The sequence below is a fragment of the Artemia sp. Qi Xiang Cuo genome, chromosome 11 (assembly GCF_049724085.1).
Source record: "Artemia sp. Qi Xiang Cuo chromosome 11, ASM4972408v1, whole genome shotgun sequence".
In the NCBI taxonomy this organism is placed as follows: domain Eukaryota; kingdom Metazoa; phylum Arthropoda; class Branchiopoda; order Anostraca; family Artemiidae; genus Artemia; species Artemia sp. Qi Xiang Cuo.
In genome coordinates this window covers 17,350,826-17,374,765 of record NC_142804.1, presented here as the reverse complement: position 1 = coordinate 17,374,765, position 23,940 = coordinate 17,350,826, and the positions used below count along the sequence as shown (strand labels likewise).

At 35.4% G+C, this 23,940-nt stretch overlaps 1 protein-coding gene across 2 annotated transcripts in view; it reads right to left on the bottom strand.

Moving 5' to 3' along the window:
- Sec6 (Exocyst complex component Sec6) overlaps positions 1-23,940 on the bottom strand; it is a 69,213-nt gene that overhangs the window by 11,277 nt on the left and 33,996 nt on the right. For both annotated transcript variants that reach the window (XM_089097092.1, XM_089097093.1), the window contains exons 5-7: positions 19,613-19,787; positions 12,627-12,822; positions 1,073-1,360 (exon numbers count right to left, since the gene is read on the bottom strand). In XM_089097092.1, coding sequence (XP_088953218.1) covers positions 1,073-1,360; positions 12,627-12,822; positions 19,613-19,787 — 659 coding nt within the window. The remainder of the gene's footprint in view (positions 1-1,072; positions 1,361-12,626; positions 12,823-19,612; positions 19,788-23,940) is intronic.

Below are 23,940 nucleotides of genomic sequence, written 5' to 3'. Positions count from 1 at the left end.
TATATATATATATATGTTTTTATATATATATATATATATATATATTATATATATTATATATATATATATATATATATATATATATATATATATATATATATATATATATATATATATATATATATATATATATATATATATATATATATATATATATATATATATATATATCATCGAAAGAGGGACCATGCAAAAGAGGGACATATGAGGTGGAGGAACCATGCAAGAAACCTAATTATCAGAAAAAACCTTAAACCCCAAATCTTTTACAAAAAGCCTTCCTCCTAACAGCTAGAGCCGTTTATTTGAACATTGCAGGAAGAAGGTGTAGGGAACTCGCCTTGAATGTGTATTATACTTAAAGCCTCTTTTATATGGTCTCAATTTTTTCTCTTTATGATTACGTTTATTTGGCCGGGTTTGGGTATTGCTGAACAATTGCCAAACAGGGGTTTTCTACAGACATTTAAGAATTTCTTCACATTTTATTTTTTTTCAATATTTAACTGATGCTTCTTTTATTCCTAAAGTCACGGCTCCAGGTATAAATAAATATTTGATTTACCGCTAGTCTTTTAGCGAGGTTTTAGATGACTATTGAACCTTAATTTGAAAGAGTCAACATAAAACTTTTAGGGATAGTACCTCCAGGAAGGTTGTTCTAAATCGAATTGCAACTTCGAATAAAGCCTAAGATAAATGGGCCAAGCTATGGGCCTTCCTGTCTTTCTTGTAAGTTATACCCACCCACCCCCTCCCTCCCTTCCTCCCAAAAAACAACTAATAAATTTTTGCCTTCCCGAAAACTCGCTTGGTTAGTCACAGTTCTCAATATAAACAAATAAGATTACCTAGAAACAGTTGGCCATACAAGTATATTGTTTTGAGTTAACCCATCAATCCCTAATTTACAAATATATAAACTTGTATTTAAAAACAGTTAAATATCTTGAGAGCACAGTAAGATATAGGACAGCAGATTGAAGCAATGGAGTGTGTTGTTTCGGTAAGTTACAGATTAAGAGTTTCACGTATCGTCTTTTGACTTACCGATTCCAAGATACGACCTTACCTGATTTCTGTCCACAAAATGCTTGATTTTGTAATTGTAGACTAGAGCTTTAAAAGTGTCTGCAAATTCAAGAAGAAGCTTCAAGTTCAATAGTAGAACCTCTTTAAGCATATCTTGACTGACAATCTTCGCATTTTTCAAATGATCTTCAATATTTTTAAATATATGGTGTGCAAGCTCTGTCCTGGTATAATTCTTCACGATTTCTGGTGATTCGTTCTTTTCCCAGTCATTACTCACTGTATTCAATGTTTTCAGAAAAAGACCATTAATCTTCTCCTTTAGCTCCTAGAAGAGGACTTCATTATTGCCGAATAAACAATAATTATTAATAGTATTTGTACTATTCTATGAATAATCCGTTTATAGAATATTAACTAATAAATTTAATCATGATATTAATAGTCTATTTAAAATGTATTAAATAGCTTAATTAATATAAAATTCAGTTATTACCAAAATAATTAATAACAACCAAAATTACGAAATAGTTAATAATTAATTAATTACCAATTAAGAACAAATTGACTTACAATTATTATAAATGATTGAGATTTTAAATACATTTGTCTTAGGAGGGTGGCATTATTTTTTCTGTTTGTTATTTTTTTTCACAGGAATAATGAAACAAAAAGCAGCATATCACGCGAAAATGTAGAGAACTTGTAAGTCATAAAACGCCTACTTTTTATGGAAAGAGGGTGGCAGAAGGGGCTTATACCATAATGACCCTTTTCCTTCCGAATATTATTGCCGTATCCAGGTTTTTATGTTAGGGGGGTACAAACGAATTTTTTCGAGAGGGGAGGGGGTCCAAAGATTCTTTTTCAAGGGGGGGGGGTTAAAAAAGACTTAAAAAAACGAATAAAAATTTGAGGGCTATAATTGAAAATATTAATACAATTTTTCATAATATTAAAGGGCGTGGAGATAAGGATTATACCTGTACAGCTTAATTTTTTTTTTATATGCAAGCCAGAACAGGCCTTTACTTGCCTTATGTTAAACAAACAACAAAGGCACGAAGAACAATAGGGAAATCTTTTTGCAAGAAAGTGGAGATAATTTGAATGAATATTTCGGCCCTATGTCCAAGGGCCGTCCTCAGCAAGACAAAAATATATAAAAGAAAAAAGACTCACAACAACATGCAACCAATAAAACCAAAAATTAAAAAAAATTTCAAAGCAGTCCTTGCATCCTTACTTCAGCGAAGTTCAACCAGGAATGATAAAAGTGAGGTAAAACAAGGCGATTCAATGAGATGAAAGAAAAACAATTTAAAAACACGTTCTTATTGCTAATCTAGCCTTTTTGGCAGCTAACCTCAAAGGCCTCTTTTGTGACCGGTTCTGTGTTAATGTCTATTGTTTTTTTTTTAATATTTTGTCAGATCATTTCTAATTAAATTTGTGTATAGAGCATTTAGTGTATATTCCCTCAAGTCCCTATTTAAGGAATTATTATTATTAATCTAAAGTCTGATTTCAATGTCTTCTCGGACTACCTGCTTTATGCTAAGGTCATTGCTAATAAGGGAGGAATCATCAAAAAGTATATTGTCATATTTACGCTCATCAAAAACGTAAATATCTCACAAAATACATTTATTAGTAGCTTTGACATTGTTTCAATGTATACAAATATTGATGTAGCAGTATCTGAACAACTATTAGAAAATAAAAGAAAAGAAAATTTTCATTTAATAGAAGCTTCAGCAGCAGGAATAGATTGCGAAGTCTTAATGACCTTGGTTAAACTCTGTAACAAGAACTCAATCTATTTCCAATTACGTAATTCTTTTTACCAGCAAATTAATGGTTTAGTGGTGGGCACGCCCCTTTCCGGGTTACTGGCGAATATTTATGTGGAACATAATGAACATTGGGCGTTAGATTCGTATTTCTTGAAACATATTTTTTAGGGACGTTACATGGATGACGTGATTTCACTCTGGAATTATGGAGAAAATGAACTTAAGGGTTTTTTAGATCACCTAATACATACGATAGAAATTTACAGTTTACTTTAGAAATCGAAGTCGCAAATAAAATCCCATTCCTAAATGTGTTAATTATTCGTAGCTTCGACAACCTCAATTTTACTAGTTATACATAAACCAACACAAAATAATAGATATTTGCGTTTTAAATCAAACCAAACTCCACAAGTTAAAAGAGCTGTCGTAATATTCCTCGTCGATCGTGCCCTAAACATTTTTTCTGATTCCCACACCACAGCAGAACTAAACTTTATCAGGGACACTTTTTGGAAATGGGTATCCTATTTTATTATTAATAGTGTCATTAACTGTAGACTGAAAAGACAGTCCCGTAAAATTAATGATAGTTTACCATATGAGATTTCTGACAAGCCCTCAAACATAATTTACCTCCCCTATATCCCAAAAATCACTATAAATCTTAAAAAAGTTTGCACATAATCTGTATGTAGTATTCACAAATAATTTCAAAATCATAAATTTTCTAAATTCTGGTAAAGATAAAACCCCAGTTACTTACCAAAGAGGGGTCTATTAGATAGCCTACCAATGTGATTGTTGCAAATACTATTTAGTTAGAACACACAAAATTTTGAAGATATGCATACAACAGTGTAAAGATTATAGTGTCAAAGCTTTGAATTCTAATATTTCTACTGTTTCATTTGATTCTAATAATAATAATTTATTTATAACCCACTTTTATACAAAACAAGCGAACACTAAAAAAGAAAAAAAATCAATCAAATACACAGAAACAAAGATAACTTAAACCTTAATCTCTGACAAAAACACACGGATAATATTATGGTTTGGGCCAAGGGACACAAAGGCATTTCTTGTCAAATTATTACTAAGCAATTCAAACGATTGGATAATGTCGGTAGCACCATACTTCTCAATAATACGTGTATTACGATATGAAGTGGGAAGGTACAATAAAAATTTGCAATATCTAAAATAAGCGATACCAATCTGGCTCAAATCATTCTTATTCAATAACAAATACATTCCACTTGTCCAATAACAAAAACAAGACAGAATGGTCACAATATGTGGAATACATTTTAGCTAAAGCTCGGCGTGAATATTTTGCACGGTTAGGTACAATTTTCGCATATCCGATCTTCAACTTTTCTTTAACATCTCTCAAAACTCGCAAAAAAAGTGAGTGTAGAACAAATACTAATTCCTAACCACCGTTAACTCGTAACATTGCGAATTACTGAGGATCCACAGGACAAATTATGAGCAGATGATTTAGGATTGAAAACTAAATATTCGCATTTATCAAAATTCAAAAACAGACCAACGTCCCGAAACATCATAGAAATACGTTGCACCGACAATGCCAAAATAGACTTGGTTCGGCTTAAAACTAGCAGGTCGTCCGCTTACGCAATATAAGACACATCAGATAAATTATAAAAATACGAAGGCTTGATTCCTAATAATACATTTTGAATGCAAGCATCAAATAGATAAGGTGATTGCACTCAACCCTGTCGTACTCCGGATTGAACTGGTATATTACCGCAGTACCCTGTACCAGATTTTAAACGAGGAAACGAATTACTATACCAAAATTTAAGTACATGTATGACAGAAGGGTTCACTCCAAACTCTGACAAAGATTGCCACATTTGTGCATGGCAAATACTATCGAAGGCTTTAGATAAATCCAAAGCGCAAATATGTAATTCATAACCTCCGGACTAGGGATCATAAAGAGTTGAAGCTAAAACCTTATGTGCATATTGACACCCAATACGAGGTTGAAATCCAAATTGGTTAGAGTCTTTCGCAGTTTGTTCAATGATATATGGGAGCAGAACATATTCAAAAACCTTACTAATATTGCAAGCAACAGTGATGGGCCTATATGAACTGCAATCAAAAGGGTCTTTTCCGCGTTTAAGAATCGAAGTTACCGTTCCGCAAAGGAAGGAATCAGGCACCATTGACAAAGATAAACAGAACTGAAAAAGTAACTGGAGCTGAGCGACTAGTGCCGGACAATCCCAACGTAAATGGTGAGCACTAATTCCATCAAGATAACTCGATTTAGACTTAAGTTTAAGCATACAATTAACAATACTTTTAGTTGAGACGGGAATAGCATGACGTTGCAAAACTTTAGGTGGCAAAAATTTAGAAATTAAGCACTGAAAATGATAATGAACACTATACTCAATCTTACAAAAAACATTTTTATAATGCCCAAGCCAAGACGAATCTGGGATAACATCACTGATTCCTAATGAATTAAATTTAGACGTATTAATGACTTCTTTCCATTGTACTGCACTTTTAGGGAACTCAGCACCATTATATCGAACCAAACAAAGATACCGTTTAAACTCCGCTTTAGTCTTACTCTTTATATCAAACACTTGGCCTCGCAAGGGCCGCCCACACGCAATCCAGATGCGAAGCCAGAGTTTAGCACGATTTTTGACGGCTTTAAGACCCGGGTCTTCTTTCCAAATTGGACTTCGAGTTTTGAGTTTAACCCGGACAAGGGGAACAGCTACATTCTCAGCTTGTTTCATGCACTTAACTAAGTGAAGATAATAAACATTCAGTTGCACTCTGGCTTGTGGCGAAAAAACACTCGTGCACAGTAGATTAAAAGGACTCTTGACGCAGGACAACAGAGTTGTTAGGGTAGAAATATATAAAGGGCAATTGGCTTTGCCCCACTCTCGTTTCATCCACCATTTTTTCTAAGTAGTAACACAAGGATGATTAGATGGGTCGGCGGTTAATATCGTAGTAAGGGAAAGGTGGTCGAAGTCACGTTCGTCTTTGTGAACATTAACGACAGAACTGGGAACATCGGCAGAGCAAATAAAATGATCAATATTGGTCACAGTACCACTATTATGAATATAACTGTAATTAAGAGCTTTGGGTACTATGCGGTAACCAATAGGCAACGAATCTAAAACTAAGTTGGCACGAGTGGAGGAGCTATGAACATCACAATTGAAGTCACCTATCAATAGCCAACGATACCCATACTTTTCAATATTGCATAACAAAGTTTTAAGGGATGAGAAGGCATTAGAAAACTTAATAAGTGAAGCTAGACGTTTCTGATCGCAGGGAATATATACATTTATAAATACAAGGTGACCAAGTCGTATTGCCATAATGTTATCAGAGGAATGAAATAAGATAGGTGACAAAGGAGTAGCTAATCCTTTGATAACACATGCAAGACCGCCAGAAGGTCGGCCTTTTGTTTTTCGGGCATCGGTGGCAAAGACAATATGGTGGCTATTTCTTCGTAGAGAGTTAACGGAGATGGCGGGAAGGAAATGTTCTTGCAAGAAAAAAAATGTCAAAATCATTCATTTTTTTATTTAATGAGCCATCTTTATCTTTCGTGCCATTGATATTAAAAGAGCAGATTGAGACGGACAATTTGACAGTCATTTCCGAATCACACGTTTGTTCAGGACATCACGCAAAATACGACATTTTAGGCTATACGATGCATGATACCCCCACAATTAGCACAATTTGGATCAAAAACACAGGGGGAATCACGGGATGATACGTGAGAGCCGGCACAGTGGCTGCATTTTGTTGGCTTATCGCATTTGGTTTTCATGTGGTTGGGAGATTGACAATTATGACAGCGACGGGGCGGCCGCAGGAATTCAAAAACCCGGAATGATTTATAGCCCACCTTGAGCCCGAGTCGTAAGTAACAACAATTAAGTAACAATGGGTTTATTTAAAAAAAATATATACATCATCGATTCCCTGAAGCAATGCTTGTGCGGGAGAAAACCCTCCTAATAAATAAAAAAAAAACAAGAAACAAAAAAAAGAGAGAAAAAAAAAGAAATAGAAAAAAACAAAAAAAAAACAACATAATTACAGCTCAACTTACCGGACCCGAAAACCAACGAACCTCCAAACAACACCCAACAAAATTATAATAATTATAATAATATTCAGCTGCAACTAAGGCTATTACTCTGGGCTACAGCATCAGCAAAGGTAATTTTCACAGCCAGGGATTTTCCCAAACGTTCTGCATCGATGACACCTTCACATTTCTTAAAAATTATCGCCTCATAATTAGTGGGCACCCCCTTAACAATGCCATGAAATTTCTTTTCTTGAATAATGACGTCACAGCTATTCAATACGGTTGGAACTGCATCACTGAAAATCTTTGCTGCAGATTGACTAATCTGAACAAGCAGCTTATTGCCAGAAGGCCTTATCCTGTGAATAGCTTCATGGCCAGGGATTTTATTAAGAGCATGAGCCCGTTTTGAAGGGTTGTCAAGTTTAGTAGGTACTTTTGAAATGATAACGGTGGCAGTGCTTTCAATATGAAGACTATCATAAGGAATGGGAAGTGACGGAAAATTTAAATCATAAGCTGTTACCTTTTCTTTGATGAAGTTAAGGGTACTATCCAGAGCACAAATTTTGGAAGCAAGTTTGTGATAAGCAACAGCAGGAATTACAGGCACTTCAGTGGGTGAAATAATTACGTACGTTGGCACTGTTAGCGCCTCATTTTCGCACTTCCAAAGCAAATCCGTCATATCTTTTACGTACCGAGCGGAGGGATTATCACCTTGTTTCCTTTGTGCTGTTTTCCTGCTATGGTATATTTCTGCCCATAAATCAACTTTAGCATCTTTGAGAGTATTTTCAGGAAAAAACTGCACTGCATGATTAATAATAACTTCATCATCAATACCCGATCGAATGTTTGATTGGATAAAATTAAGAATAGCTGAATGCGAAAACATTATCAATTTGCTTAGCTCAGTCCAAAACAGTCTTGGTTCAAAACATAGCCGAAATTAATCCATTATCCAGGTAAAAAAAAAGTCTGCTTTAGGCAGCCATGTATTTGAAAATCCTCGCCACAGTATAATTTTTGATGAATCTGCCCTTATTAGCAATGACCTAGGCATAAAACAGGTAGTTCGAGAAGCAATTGAAATCAGACTTATTATTAATAATAATATTTCCTTAAATAGGGACTTGGGGAACTATAGACTAAATGCTCTATACAAAAATTTAATTAAAAATGACCTTACAAAATATTAAAAAAAAAAACAACAGACATTAACACAGAACCGGTCACAAAAAGACCCCTGAGGTTAGCTGCCAAAAAGGCTGGATTAGCAATAAGAACGTTTCTTTTAAATTATTTTTCTTTCATCTCATTGTATCGCTTTGTTTTACCTCACTTTTTATCAGTCCTGGTTGTACTTCGCTGAAGTAAGGATGCTGGGACTGCTTTGAAAAATGTTTAATTTTTTGTTTTATTGGTCGCATGTTGTTGTGAGTCTTTTTTATATATATATTTTTGTCTCGCTGAGGACGGCCCTTGGAGATAGGGCCGAAATATTCATTCAAATTATCTCCGCTGTCTTGCAAAAACATTTCCCTATTGTTCTTGTGCTTTTGTTGTTTGTTATGGAAAGGTAGTGTGGTCTTCGTCGCTATTTTCGCCTTATGTTAAAGCAAAACAGACGCTTTTCAGTTTTTGAGGGATTCCAATCGTTTTATTCATCCAATTTACGTTTCAAAATGATTTTCTGTCTACGATAAAGTATTGTGAGAGAACGGTTGAAAAATACATCCACTTTAAAATGCAAAAATAGATCGTTAGGCTAACTAGAGACACCTTACATGGAAAAATGCTATACTATTTTAAACCATTCTATACTTAAAAGAGTCAAATTTTCTTTTCAAAATGAAATAAATGTATGTTTACGTTTTAGGTGATAAGTTTTTCGGTTAAAGTAAAAAACAATCATTCTTGGACATCAAGCGACAGGGATAGGGCTAAACACACCCGTCTTCCTTGAGGATCATCGAGGCACAACAAACTGTGTTGAATGTAAAAAACCTCATATTTAGTTAATTTTTACATTTGATTTTACTAATTGATACTGACATATCCACAAATTGTAAACTTACGAATTTAACTTGTGTATTCTGCAGTCACTATGAGCTTTTACTCAAGATTTTTCACAACTTAAATGATAACATTTTTCACCTTTTTGTAAGGGATCAAATGCTGATACATATACACATTGCTGATACATAAACAATAAAACATAGCAAAGCTTGCAAAGAGGGGACCACTTCCCCATATAAATGTTTTGGTTCAAAATAGGTATTTAGTTCAAGGTATTAAAGTTGGTTCAAGGCATTAAAGTTTGGTTCAAGTTATGTTTGTTTTGCTTGTAAAGATACACCCTCGCTCAAGTATATGCTTGTTTTGAAGTAGCCCTTTGATATTTGTTTTTTTTTTACGTGTAAAGTTGTTTAGCCTTTTCTATGTGTTTTCAGATGCTTTCGGCTATATATTATTTTTATTCTTTTCTCTTTTTAGTTTAATCTTGACAATCACCAGCTACAAGCTATTCGAATTTGGTTCAAACCATGAACCAAATTTGGTTCAGGTCGTTTCTTGGGTGTGACAAAGTTAAGTCAATAAAATATGAAATAAAGTTAGTATGATGGAACTCTTTAGTGACTTCTAGATTATGCAAAATATAATTTTGGCTGCGGTGAAATACCAAACTGATACAAACTGACTTGCAATTATGCCAATCAAATTGTCGGTCAGCAGGTGACTACCGTTTTACCGTTACCGTTTTTACCGTATTTACCGTTCAGAAGTGACAAACAGAAAAAGATAAGTCAAGGAAGAAGAAAGCGAATTAGTGAAAGTTATAAATGAAGAGTAAGAGACTACGAGAATCAATTGATTGTCCTGCATGTGGAAGATTCAGTTTGTTTTCCAAAAACTGCAGAAATCGACAACTACAACTATTAGACTTTAAGAAAAAACGAACCGATTTGCAGACTTGAAAAACAAATAATTCATACAGAAAGCTATTGTTCACTTTTTCTCATCAGGGTGTTGTCACTCGAGTTTGTCGTTTCTGACACCGATTTTTTCTTCTTCTTCTTTTTACAGATTGACAAAAGTAGGTTTAATACTGCCACTGGAAACTTGTCACAGTACCAAGCTGCCTGAGGCCAACACACATTCCCTCAAAATAAGTTCAAAACTGATGGAGTCTTTTGGTTTCCTTGAATATGCTATTATTTTACTCTTCAAATCTCTTTTAAATCCTTTCATTAGACCTCTTCCATTTCATTTGAGGACATGTTGCTTTTTGTTAGCACCGTATTTATAGCACCAGATGAATGGCCCAATTTCTGACAAATATCATTCTTCATCCTCAAATTCAATTATTTGGCATTTGACTAGAACTTCTATCTAAGACACTTAAATCAACAGTATAGTTTAGGTCTAGGAGAGTTAACACTAGGAATTATAAAACTAGATTAAAATCCATTATCAAATGACTGACTTGTAATGTTACTTGGCAACTGACTTGTAAGAAGCTAAAACAGACTTATAAAAAAAGAAATTCAAGGAAGTTTGAAGTGTCAGGGGTTGGGCCCAAATTATTCCCTGCCCTCGACCCAAAATAATCAAAGCCTATTTATCATAAATGAAAAAAAAATGTTAATCCAACTTGCGTGCCCTAAAATAAATACTATTTTAACAAATTCATTTACATTAAGAAAATTTCTACGTATCGGCTGTTCAGACTAGCTTCTAGTTTAACTACTCCCAATCAATATCAGTGCGTGTAATAAATTTATATGAATATAACAGGGGGGCATATGAATATAAAATCTTTTTGCAAGGTTTCAAATCTAATTATTACTTATTATGATCGACTGATGTTGCGACGGTAGAGTATTTACCGCCCGGAGTGGAAACGCTAGAGTGGCAACGGCAAAAAAAGCGTTCGGTAAAACTACCAAGTGTGTCTCGGGTCTTAGTTTCAGTAATAGCAATAGTTGTAGTAGTAGTAGCATCATTAGCGGTGTGCACAGACCTTTTGTGTTTTCAGCATCCCCCTCCTCAACATGCACTGGAAATTTCAACTTAATACCCTAAACAATTCCTGGGACATCGCCAATACGTCCCATCATCATATACTGAAAGTTTCAACTTAGTACTCTAACCTTTTCCTAAGATATTGTTGATATTATTGACAGTCTGTATCCGAATAATTTGTTTTGATTTAGTTCAACTTTCGACCAGTCCATCTTAGCCAAGTGGTTTTCAAGCCAGACTTGAAATCCTTTGTCCGTGAAGACACGGGTTCGAGTCTTGATGTCGCTGGTTATCTGGTTTGGAACAGGGGTCAACGGCGTGACTCTCTAAGGTCAGCCAGAGTCGACTCAGCTCTTTATGGATGCCCGGTAAAACCTAGGGAAGGTTAACAGGATTGGTATGAGAACACAAAGGATGGCATCCTCCTGCACTTCCCGACTGAAAGGCGTTGCATGATCTCATGAAACGGAGATCAGCACCACCGGTAGGGATTATAAAGTCTAGAACCGTATTTTTTTTTTTTTTACCCCTCAACATTTCCGGAAGTTTGCCCTTCGTATCAGCCATAATAGTAGTCGCAATAGAAGTAGTAGTTATAACATCAGTAGTAGTGGTAGTAGCAGTAGCAATTATAGTAGTAGTAGTAGTAGTAGTAGCAATAGCAGTAACAGTAGCGTCCGCATATTACCTTTTCTTTAATTGATCATCCCTTTTTATCATCCCTGAAATTTACAACTTAATACGCTTAGCCATTCCTGAGATATGCCCTTTTTTCACAACCTGCATGCAGATAGTCTGTTTTGATTTAGTTCAACACTCCCCTCAACGTTCTCTGAAAGCTTTGCCCGAATGCTCTTATCTTATATGGACACCAAGGGTCAAACATACCCTTCTTCCTGACAACAAACACTATCTGTAAACAATGGGCAAATTACACACTTGTAGCTTATGTAGACTAAACTTTCCGTTGTGTTTTCCTTGTAACGAATTTTGAAAATCGCGTAAACTATTGATATTTTTGACAGTAAAAACACAAAGTTCACGCAACCTATTAACATGACTCAACATTGATTAGGAAATATGTAGTCACCAGCCCAGCACTCGCAGTTTCAAAGCCATGTGAAAAAAAAAAAAATTGTAGGTCACCCAGGGTTTTGAATTCTTATTTGATTAATAACTAATTTGCAGTTCTCTTTTTTCCTTGTCTCGGATGAGGTTGCCGTGGTTTGGCTAGTGAATAAAAGTTTTTTTTTTTCTTCTTTTTTCCATTCCATCTTTTCCCTTTTTTGTAGACGAGTTTTCAATTTGATTAAACAAACGAGCACACATACGTTAAAATTTTGATTCCATGTTTTCCTGTGAATTTCTAAAGCTTTATATTTTAATTTTCCCTAGAAATACCGAAGACCCATACCTGCAGACCTTCTGACTGAATTCTTTGTCAAGATTTCTTAAAGTTATCAACTTACTTTGAAACTTTTAGTCACGAACAAAAAAAAGAAGAAAAGAAACAGAGACAAATACATCTAAAATACAACACAATCGCATCCAGCACCAAAATATATATACCTAAAATAAAATTTTGAAGGGCTTATATGCATAAGAAATGATCAGAAAAGTCAAAAAGACCAATTTACCTCGGTGTACATGTTAATCAAACTCTCAATCTGTTCTTTCTCCAATAATGGACGTATTTCAAGGTTCTCTATCTGACTCCTGACGCTGTGGTGATTCATGCATTCAGCACTGGGATAAGTGTTACAAGCCCAATTCAGAAGTAAAAGATACTCATCATCTACTAAACCGTTTCTGACTAGCTCTTCTATATTGTCTCTAAAAATAAATTACAACATTAGTTTGTGATGTTTTGTATAAAACCAAAGTAATCCAAGCATCTGCAACTGGGATAAGTGCCATCTAGCACTAATGTCATTCTATAGTTCCATAAGTGGAACTCGTGTGCCCAATTCATAAGGAAAATACGTTAATCGTCAGTTCAGTTGTTTCTTACAAGTTCTTCAAAAAGAAAATTTATGTCAGCTTTGTATAGCCACGGTGATTCAAGCATCCGAGTCTCAAACAAGCCTCATTCATCATCGTTTAAGACAATTTTAGTGGCTCTTCTATAATGTTTCTGATTTCTTTTTTATAAGTGGCATTAGTGTGCCCAATTCATAAGGAAAATACGCTAATCGTCAGTTCAGTCGTTTCTTAAAAGCTCTTCAAAAAAAAAAATGAAAAAAATATATTAGTTTTGCATAACCACGGCGATTCAAGCATTCAAGTCTCAAACAAGCCTGACGCGTCAAAATTCAAAGAGATTACATATTCATCATCGTTTCAGCCAATTTTGGTGGCTCTTCTATCATATCTCTTAATTTATTTGTATTTAAGTGACATTAGTGTGCCCAATTCAGAAGGAAAATACGCTAATCGTCGGGTAAGTGGTTTTTTGCTAGCTAATAATTTATGTTACCTATGTATAGCCAAGGTGATTCAACGATCCCAGCCTCAAACAAATCTCACACGCCAAAATTCAGAGGGATTACATATTCACCATCGTTTAAGCCAATTTTGGCAGCTCTTCTATAATATCTCTGATTTTTTCGTTTAAAGCCACCTCATGATGTATCTATAAAACTACGATGATTCTTGTATTTGAAGATGGCATTAGTTTTGGAAACCCAATTCGAGGGGAAAAGCTATTCGTCAGTTGTTGAAGCCATATTATTTGTTTTAAGTAATAGCATTATTTAGACACAGCATTAAGCTGTGTCTGACGAGCTCTTCAAGACATGAGAAACAAATGACAACGGAAATATATGAAAAAAAATATTTATTGGTTGCAAAGATTGAAAAAAAGAAATGAAATTTGACCTTAGTTATATAGGAATTGAGAGAGCTTGACAATCCAGGGTTTCATAGCATATTCGTTGAGAATTACTAAGCTATTCAAAAAATAATATACATTTAAATTATATTTACGTTGATGTGTACTTAATGCATATCCAATTTTTTTTTTTTTTTTGTTAACTCGATACGTGGGATATCTTACAAACCACTTTGTCTAAGGAGCTAAAAAAAAGAAAAATTTGATAAGAGTTGCCTAGCAAATTTCTCGTTACCCAAAGGAAGAAATGTATTCATGATGGCGAGTAGTCTGTCCACCTGGTAAAGATTCATACCTGAAAAATTCACTTCTATAGCCAACAAAATTGAGTTTAATTCAATATATGTTTTTTAAAATTTAATTTAATTTAGTTATGTTTATCCGCCGACTTTTAGAGTATGCATGTCTTGTTTAGCATTTCGCTCAAATGAAAGAAGAAAGTGGGCAATGGGCAGCGCATGTCACAGTTGTTTGAAAAGGATCTCCCTTTTTGGTGCCAAAACAGAGATAGAGAGAGCTTGGAAAGCATCAGTGAATGTGATACAGTGTAGTCTAGTGTTGGTTTCAATGTATGTAAGTATTTTCCCAATTACGTCTAAGGTTTAAGTATCATTTCACAGTAATTTTATTCCGAAGGAAGTGACGGTGTGAGTGACATCAGTGCACAGCGTTGCCGGAGACCTCTCGAGGTGTCGGAGACGGGCAGCGAACAAAATTTGGGTGCATTTTGAAAAAGTGTAGTTTTGCGTTTAAAAAAAAAGAAAAAAAAGAGGAGTACAGTTAGCTTCAACTTCAGAGCTATCCCAGAGGATATTCTGAAAACCGTTCGAGATATAGACATTCATCGTTTCCTAAAAGGGCTAAATCTCAATGCAACAAATGTCCGAGCGATAGATTCTGACGATCTGCGGAAATTTGGAATCGTGCAGTTTACACTTACTTCTGCAGTAGTCACCGATGAATTTGTCGAGAAATGGAATAAAATGGAGCTGAAGATAAATTTTGATCAAATTGTTTATCTGGTATATGCGGATAAATATGACAGGTTCCCAGTTATCGTTTTTCTCCAACACATCCCTGGTGAACCTTTAGCCGATGAAGTTAAAGCAGTGCTTCAAGCCAATGGCCAGGTCCTGAACATGCGTTGAAAGATGTCAGAAGGAGATGAGTTAATTGAGGTAGCCACAAACCGAGCTTTAGCGCTGATACATATCGAGTCCCACATTTCACCGGCGGTTATGATAAACCAAGAAGAGAAGATTTTTGTATCATACGATGGCCAACCCAAGCTTTGTTTCATATGCCACAACGGCGACCGTGATGCTGCAAACTGCCCGAGAAAAAATCCGAACCAGAGAAGGGGTACAACAGGAAAAAGTCACTATCCTTGGGAAACGGCCGGGTTAGCCACGCCGGCGCAACCAACGATCGCAGATAAATCTAAATCAGCACCACAATGTATTGTATCTCTTAGCAGCACAGAAGCAGTCAACTTAGTTTTCGCAGCCACATCACAAATTCATCAACCAGAGAATCTGGAACAGTATACCAAATCTCCACTCGTAAAAAATCCAAAAACAGAAGCCACGAACCAACTGGATCAAACTCAGTGCGCTAAAAATGAAAAAAATGAAGAGGGGAGTACCGAGCACAAAGTACATGAAAGAGCGTCGATTAGCAAACAGTCACAGATACCAACACCGGGCACAGCTTTCAAGAAAAACCCAGAAACAAGAAAGCCGGGAAACACTCCCAAAAGACAGTATAGTAATGTCTCGCAAGATTCGGTGGAGTCAAACAGTGAGAAGAAAAAAGGTGCGAAACCAATCGAAAAGACAAAAAGGAATTAAAACAGGAAAAAAATGAAAGAAGAAAGTGAACAGGTTCAGATGAGATCACTACAAATCATGAACGGAAGTTTCCCTTAGCCTTACTCTTTTTATCAAGAACTATTTAAACTTGACCCCCTTTATAATCGTCGTCAGAAACTATCCATAAAATTTGGCTCAACACTCCTCCTCCTCCCATCTACATGAACTTCCCCCACAGAGAAGCGGATGTGAAAGTCTCAGAATTGACACCAGTTCACTCCAGGTCAGAGAGCTTTTCACAGATTTTTGTGTCGAGTTACGTTCGTGTTTTCAATAATTCGTAGTTCTTTATAGTTCTTCGGGTATTGGCATACTTTAATGTACATATTATACCCTTTTTATAGTTTTAACTAAAATGTATAGCTGTGACCTTTTCTTATTATTATTTATTTTTTACTTAAATATACCATGTCTGGGCCATGCCTATGAAAGTTTGCATATTGTTTTTCAATAAATGCTTTGATCTGATCAATCAGGTAAATATGCACAAATTAGTTAACGAATTTGCAATTTTAGATACTAATGTGCCAAACTTAAAATATAAAGAATTTGATTTCACATATTTTTTAGATAATTTAAAAATCCTTACAGAGCACAGCAGCAATAGATGGCAGAAGACGTTCTACCTTAAAAAATTATTATAATCTGAAATCTTGTGATTCTGAATTATTTCTGCTGTATAAGCCATAAGAAGCATTAGCGTTTTAAGAGCAATTAAATTTTATTAAGGGACAAGTTACATTAGATACACAACCAGTGAAAAGGTCTGACCTCTCCATAAATGTTGCAAACGTTTTCTTTTTTTTTTAAGAAACAATCACAAAACAGGTTTGCCCTTGGATAATCTATTTGGCGTTTTTTTTTTTTAAGCAAAACGCCTAATGAAAATAGGCTTAAGACTATTATTCCGAAGGCCAAAATAATAACCTGTCTTGCAAAATCACTGTAATAATTTTCAAAAACACTTCTAAGCACAATCTATCCAACGTGACCCTGACAATACTTGAGATAGTTGCCCCCCTCCCCCTCCCTTCCTCTTAAAAAATTAAAAGAATCCTGTATAACCAGATTGTTTTTAATTTCAATATATTGTAATCTAATCAAGGTGAAAATGGCAAAGTTGGACTTCCATTAGAAAAGTGAAAACCACCCCTTTTGGAGAATCAATATTGGTAATCGATCAATTATGCACCGCTCAAGCTAACTCAAATGCAACAGAAGAGCAAATAAAATCAAGACTGGGAATCAATCGACCACGAACGGCTCAAACCCACTCAAATACAACAGAAGAGCAACGAAAACTACGATCGGAAGCCGGTCGATTGCACACTACTCAAGTCCCCTCGACTGACACAGATGAAACAACATTGTACACAACCCGTTCGAGCCACACAACCCATTGTTCAAACCCGTTCGAACGAAACAAGTGACCAACGACTGGGGGCCAAGCGAGAACGCAATGTTCAAAGAATGCACAGTGCACGTTGATTTCAATTTTACTGCGTTCTATGACGATGCTGATTATGATTACAGTCTTCATTGTAGTCTCGTTATAAGAAAAATTTCGTCATGCATTAAAATTCTAGACTGAAACAACAAGTATGTGCTGCGTAGGTGGAAAAGTGAAAATATTAGTATTAAATTTACCACCAGAACCATTATCAACTTTGGTGTCGGTTGATAAAAGCCAATCAAAATATTTCTTGGCAACATATGTAAGTATACTTCATGTTTCCAAATGACATCGCCAGGTGCAACAGAAATTATACGTAAAAATTGCATGCCAATGTTCAAAGGCCAAGAAAAAATTTATCATCAAGCAGGATCACTTCTACCATCGTCGGATTCAAATTATATATTCCTCCAAATTTATTTCATGGGAACCACTGATGAACAAATTAATAGATGCTGTCGATTCAATACCAACATTAATCGAAAAGTTATTGCTGAATTACAAAGTTTATTCAATCAACACAAAGAATTAGCTCGGCTGTTCACAATAGCCCTCGAACAAATGCCAGCTGATAATTACGTAGTCATCACTACAGATGACAAGAAACCCGCCGACAAACGTGAAAGACAATACAATGCACTAAGAATCAATGAAGTAGCGATCGCCATAGTTGATACAGGATTTGAGGCGCATAATATTTCTTCGTCGGAGACACGGTAACACTCAGAGAGTCTTTGAAACACATAACTCGTATGACATATTGCAATATCCAATTTCATTCTGGCAAGGAGAAGATAGATACCTTTTCACCTTCAAAATGAAAAATCTACAAAAAAAAAATTAAGAGACCCAGTCAGCGCCACGAATAACTGTTCTTACTGATTGATGATTCGTGAAAACCAAGACAATCATATTTTGATATGTCGGTGATTATTTCATCATTACACTGTCAAAATGTAAAACAAAATGAGACCGATCGACTAATTTTCTCTTGGTTTGATTGAACCAAACTACACTCAGAAAAATATACTCATTAACGTGAGGCAGTTGCCACTGATAGCAATCCCAATGAACTGAATAAGCGGTCATACTGCTAGCCACATTCACAGCAAATCAACAACACTTGCATGAATACACAAAAGATGGAATGACTTATGTTCATGCATAAGGTCGTCCGATTTTTACATTGACTTCAAATGCAATCCTACGTGGATAAAATGATAGAACTTCAGTCGCCTGGATATTCGTCTTCTGATTGCCATGACATCATTACACGCGTATTCAAACAAAAATTGAAGCTCATAATGGATTCCACTGTGAAACATCATGTTTTTCGGAAGACACGCTGTTGGATGTACTTCATTGAATAGAAGAAAAGAGGGCTACGACGTCCATACATTTTAATTTGGTTGAACGGTAACATTATAAAAAACATTGGATGAAGTCATCTCGGCAGATATACCAGATGTCGGCATTGATCATGGATCATGTTTTTAACATCACAGCTACGCGTTCCAGGTAAGCTAGTTACTATTACAAAAACAACATAAGGAAATTGACTACTATGTTTTTAGAAAACAAATTTACAACTAATAGAGATATTTTGATAGGGGAAAAAAAAAACTGATGCTTGTAAAGAAAATAAGAATGAATACTCGATACACTACCACGCCACATAAAAAAGGATTAAGATCTTCCAGGGCCAGTAATGAGATTTTATTAATGCTGAAATTCAGCTAGCACTAATTTGAGCTGATCAGTTTTTGATTGGCTGAAAACTTCTGCGAAAAATTCTGATTGGTTCAAATTAGCACTAAATAATTCCTGGTATTAGCAAAATATCATTATGAATGAGCCTTATGGAAATGTTTTTAAGTGTACTTTAGTACGAAATTGGTCAAACTGGCTCATACTATTATATTGATATGAGATTGTTTCTCACTTTTCTTATTTTTATTTTTGTTTACTTTGTGAGCTCCTTGCAAAATTTATTACTTTACGAGTCGGTTTCGATGGAGACATAAAAGCACAGAAACCAAACTTGGTTACTTAAGAGCTTTAAATGGAGATTGCCCATTTCTTTGAGCCAAGACTAGGCCTTCCTGATGGAAAGGAACACATTTCTGTCTGAGAAACGTGTTGTCTCTGTATTTTGTATAATTTCGTTACAAAACACAATAAAAAGTCATATTAAGAGCTTTCACTGATATTCAGATTGAAAGGCAATTTAGCATCTACAGAATATTGTTCGATTTTTGTTGTACAAAGAAGTCTTTTCTATTTGCTATTTTTAGCAACTCTTTTGCGGCATAGGCAACCTTGTAGAAAAGTTTCTTTTGTGCATAGTAGGGAACAAAAACATGTGTAAATGCTTCAACAAGAAAGTCAAGGGAAAAACCAAGCAATTACCTTAGAGCATCATGATAAAAATCTAGAAACATTTGACAAATGTTCCAATGAGGCGGGAAAACAGGAACACACAGCTGATTAACGACTTTCAAATCTTCTAGAATCAAACTTCTTATACTTTCCAAATATAAAGTTAACCACATTTTGGTCGTCTCTCGTTCAGCCGGCCTGTTTCCTATAGATGGAATACAAATTAACAGGTATCACTCATCAAAAATTATAAATATGACAAACATCATAAATCACATAAAAATTATAAATATGACAAACCATTTTTCTACCCCTTTTTGTATAATGTAAATATGCCTTCAAAAATACTAGTCGGTAAAGACCACTAGACTTGGGGGATCTTAGAAGTAAAACAGCTCATTTATTCCCAGAAGAGGAAGAAATTGACATCCCTTTGGGGATTGTTTCCGAGAGATTCACCGAGCAATAGTTTTCAGGGGGGGGGAGAACAACAAAAAAACAAGTTTAGTTGACAATTTGAATAAGAACTACTCAGAAATTCCAAAATATTTATAATTGCCTTCTTTCCCCCTTCTCGTACGTAAATCCCTGACGAACGCTTTTAAAAATAACAATTGGCAAAAAAATCTTTTAGAATAATGTAATTTTAGTTCGGTATTTCTTCTAGTAAGAATTATTTTTGAATTTTTTTTTTACAAGACAAGATCTATTCAAATGATAATAACTTAAACACACAATGAATATACGGTAAGAATCCCCACAAAGGCTAACCTTATGTTAAGATCTTATCTTAAGATATGAGATGAATTAAAGCAATCATTGATGTTTTACATTTGCAGCGATAGATTCAACCCAGTAAAGAACCAACCTCGGCCCATAGTAACTCAAATTAATTATGAAAAACTCCAAAAGAGTAATTATGAAAACTATAAAATTTAAAAGTTCAGTAATTACAATGCAGAATAAAGATATTTTATAAACACAATGCAGAATTGAAGATAATTTTAAACAAAAAATATATTTTAGACTGCCTAGTCTATCTCCCTGGTTGAAACAGTTCGCCTTTCAATGCAAATTCCCCTCCCGGAAATTTTCTCTCCGTGGAAAATCCAACCACAAAGTAAAATTAGGCAGCTAAAGGGAAATTAACACAAATAAAAAGAATTAAGAGAAGAGGGTATTACGGAAATTCTGTCTATATTCCATTTTACAAGTAGACATTGTGGTGTAAAATAAAACAGTTCGTGGTAACGAACTTTAAGGAGCCACTCGGTCCAATAGTACCCAAAACTAAACAAAAAAGAGATTCGATAACAATTAGTACATTAATAAATTATCTTTTTATGTTTATTCCAAATATATACAGCTCCTTAGGTTTAATGGGACTGAGAAAATTTGCCTAATTTTCAAAAATAGGGAAAACAAACCCCCAAAAGGCAAGTAGTTTTAATGAAATTCACGCCCTTACATTTAGCATATTAGAAAACCCTACCGTGGACGTGTTAAGCTCCTATCTACAAAATATGAAGTTTAGCATTTATTTTTTCCCAGAGGGAACATCAAGGATACGTGTTTATCATGCACTCGTAGCATCAATCAGTAGCAATATTACCCAAATCTGTCGGTAAAAATGATCAGCCAGTCGTTAAAATCCACCCCCCCTTAACATTTGGGCTAGTGACGCCTCTGGTCGGTAAGAGACCAAGTCCACCGGAAGTAATCACTCGTACTTCTTAGTTCCAGCCTGTTATCTATGTACAATTACATCATAGGGTAACTCTTCTACAGTTGCCATTGATTTCATACTGCCATTATTTTTAACCTTTATGTTGCCCTGCTAGGACAAGCTAATGGTCAAAAATACGAAAAAGAACTAATTTGGTCAAAAATCTAAAAATAAACACTACAGATTATTCTACACGATACATTCTGCCTTAAATTTTGGAACAGCTACAACATTCGAAAATTCCTTTTTTCTTCATTATTTGTATTTGTCATAATTTCTTTTTGGCTGCAGGGGGAATCTCCCGGGGGGGGGCTTCCACCAAGGGAATTTTCCACGGGCAAGGGGGGATTTTCCGCGCGAGGGTACGCCTAGCACTGTTTTTCCTTTATGGCTGAATTTGAGCAAGAATTATACAAAATTATACAATTATACGATAATGGTAATCAATAATAGTTTTTGTTCAGTTAGGTACACAAGTTAACATCGACATTATCGATAATCATAAAGCCCTGACGAAACTGTACTTGACCTACTGTGAACAAACTGTGTTTGCATGTATGGAGAAAGGTCCCAAGACAAAGAGGCTGAAAAGGGGGCTCAAATAGAGGAAAGGCGATGCAGTATCCAGAATAAATTTAAAATAAATTCGGAGTAGAGTTGAGAAAAATTATTATGCAGAGAAGCTTAAGCAAGCTGAAAGAAATCCTGCAAAAACATGGAAAGTGATTAATGGGGCGACACAAAAGAGGAACGATAGGTTTTCAGATACAATTAACCCGAGTCAGTTATGTAACATTTTACCAATATTGCCAAATATAACTGAGAATAATCCTAGTGCCTCAGAGGGAATAACTCAAGCCAGTGACCACGACGGAGTTAAACAAAGTGGTCAGATTGTTTAGTGAGTTAGCAGCTGGTATTGATCTTGTTCTGTTAAAAGCTGTTAAGTTTGTTTTTAGTTCGATTCAGTCAGATTTTATGTTTTTGATCAATCAGTGCTTTCAGAAAGGTGTGTTTTCGGATTGTCTTAAATGTGCGAGAACTACTCCTATATTTAAATGCGGTGATCGATCTAATCCAGGTAATTATAGGCCTATTTCATTATTATCAGTGTTTTCTCGGATTATTGAAAAGGTTTTTGTAGGAGACTGACAAGTTTTTTGGAGGCCTGAAATTTTCTTCATAATAATCAATTCGGATTTCGCGATCATATGTCAACGGAGCAGGCGCCGTTATTTATGACAACATCAATAAATGATTCACTAGATAGCAATATGACAGTTGCTTTACTGTTCCTGTGTATTGTGGAAGGATTCGACTGTGTTAACCATAGAATACGGCTTCGGAAGCTGGCCAATGCTGGTGTTCGTGGCAACACATTGGGATTCATCCATTCTTCCTCACTAGTACAATACTGTGTTTGGGCGTCAAAGGTGGAATACCGGGTATAGAAAAGTCAAACATGGAGTACCGCAACGATCCTCCCTGGGCCCTTTATTTTTCCTGGTGTCTACTAATGCTCTGCATTATGCAGTTGATGGTCTAGATGTTGAACTGTCATTTAGACGAATAGGAAGTGCAATTTCAGTTAAGAAAGTTCTAGCTACGTTTGCAGTGGACCCGCAATTTACAGTTGCAGCTAAAACTGGCTAGAAAGTCAACAGACTAGTTGTCTTACGCAGTCATCATTTGTTGTTTATGGTTGTTCTAAGAATAGTTGTCCGTGGATTGACTGTTCCGTGATTATTGTTCCAGGTGTTGATTCAGAGTTCAAAGTAAAAAGATCTGGCTTGAATTGGATATTTATGAACTGTGGGAAAAACCGGTCAACTTTAGTGTGACTAAATTTATATAACTGTATCATCGGATTAGTGTATCTGATTTGATCTGAATTAAACAAATTGATTGCTCACTCGACTATATTCTGCTAATGGGGGTAGTCACACACCCCTCTTGCCGGTAATTCCCGTTTAATGCTATTTCTAGTCCCTAATCCTCTTCAAACAGATTTACAATCAAAATTTATCATGGCTAATGTTACGCAAAAATCTTTTGACGAATTCAGAAAGGTTTTGAGCGGAAGACTGGAGTCTATTATCGCTATGCAGACTGAATTAAATAATAAGCTTGACTTAATAAATTTGAAAAAACTCTCGATGAGCACGGAGACAAAAATCAGGCCCTACAAAAGCAACTACTACTTCTCGACGTAAAAGATCGTCGCCTAAACTTTATTGTTCATGGTCTACCGAAAGAAGAGCCCAATCAAAGAGTTGAAGATAGTGTAATAAAGCTAGTTAAAGAAAAGTTGAGTCTAACTTGTAAATTGTCAATAAAAAGGAGCTATAGGATCGCTTCACGCGCGGGACAAGGCGTGAAGACAAGGCGGACAAGGCGTGAAGGCGGGACAATGAACAAACAGGCGTGACAAGCAAAATCATCGGCATAAGCATAAGTATTTGTTTCATTGAACTCAGAGAGTGATGTCCATGCGATAATGAATAATGTTAATAAGCTAAAAGGTACTGGCGTAATAATTTCTATGGACCTACCACCTGCCCTTAATCTGATTCGAAACTCCCTACTCTTGAAAGCAAGAGAAATGAAAGAATCGAATCTTATCGTCTCATCT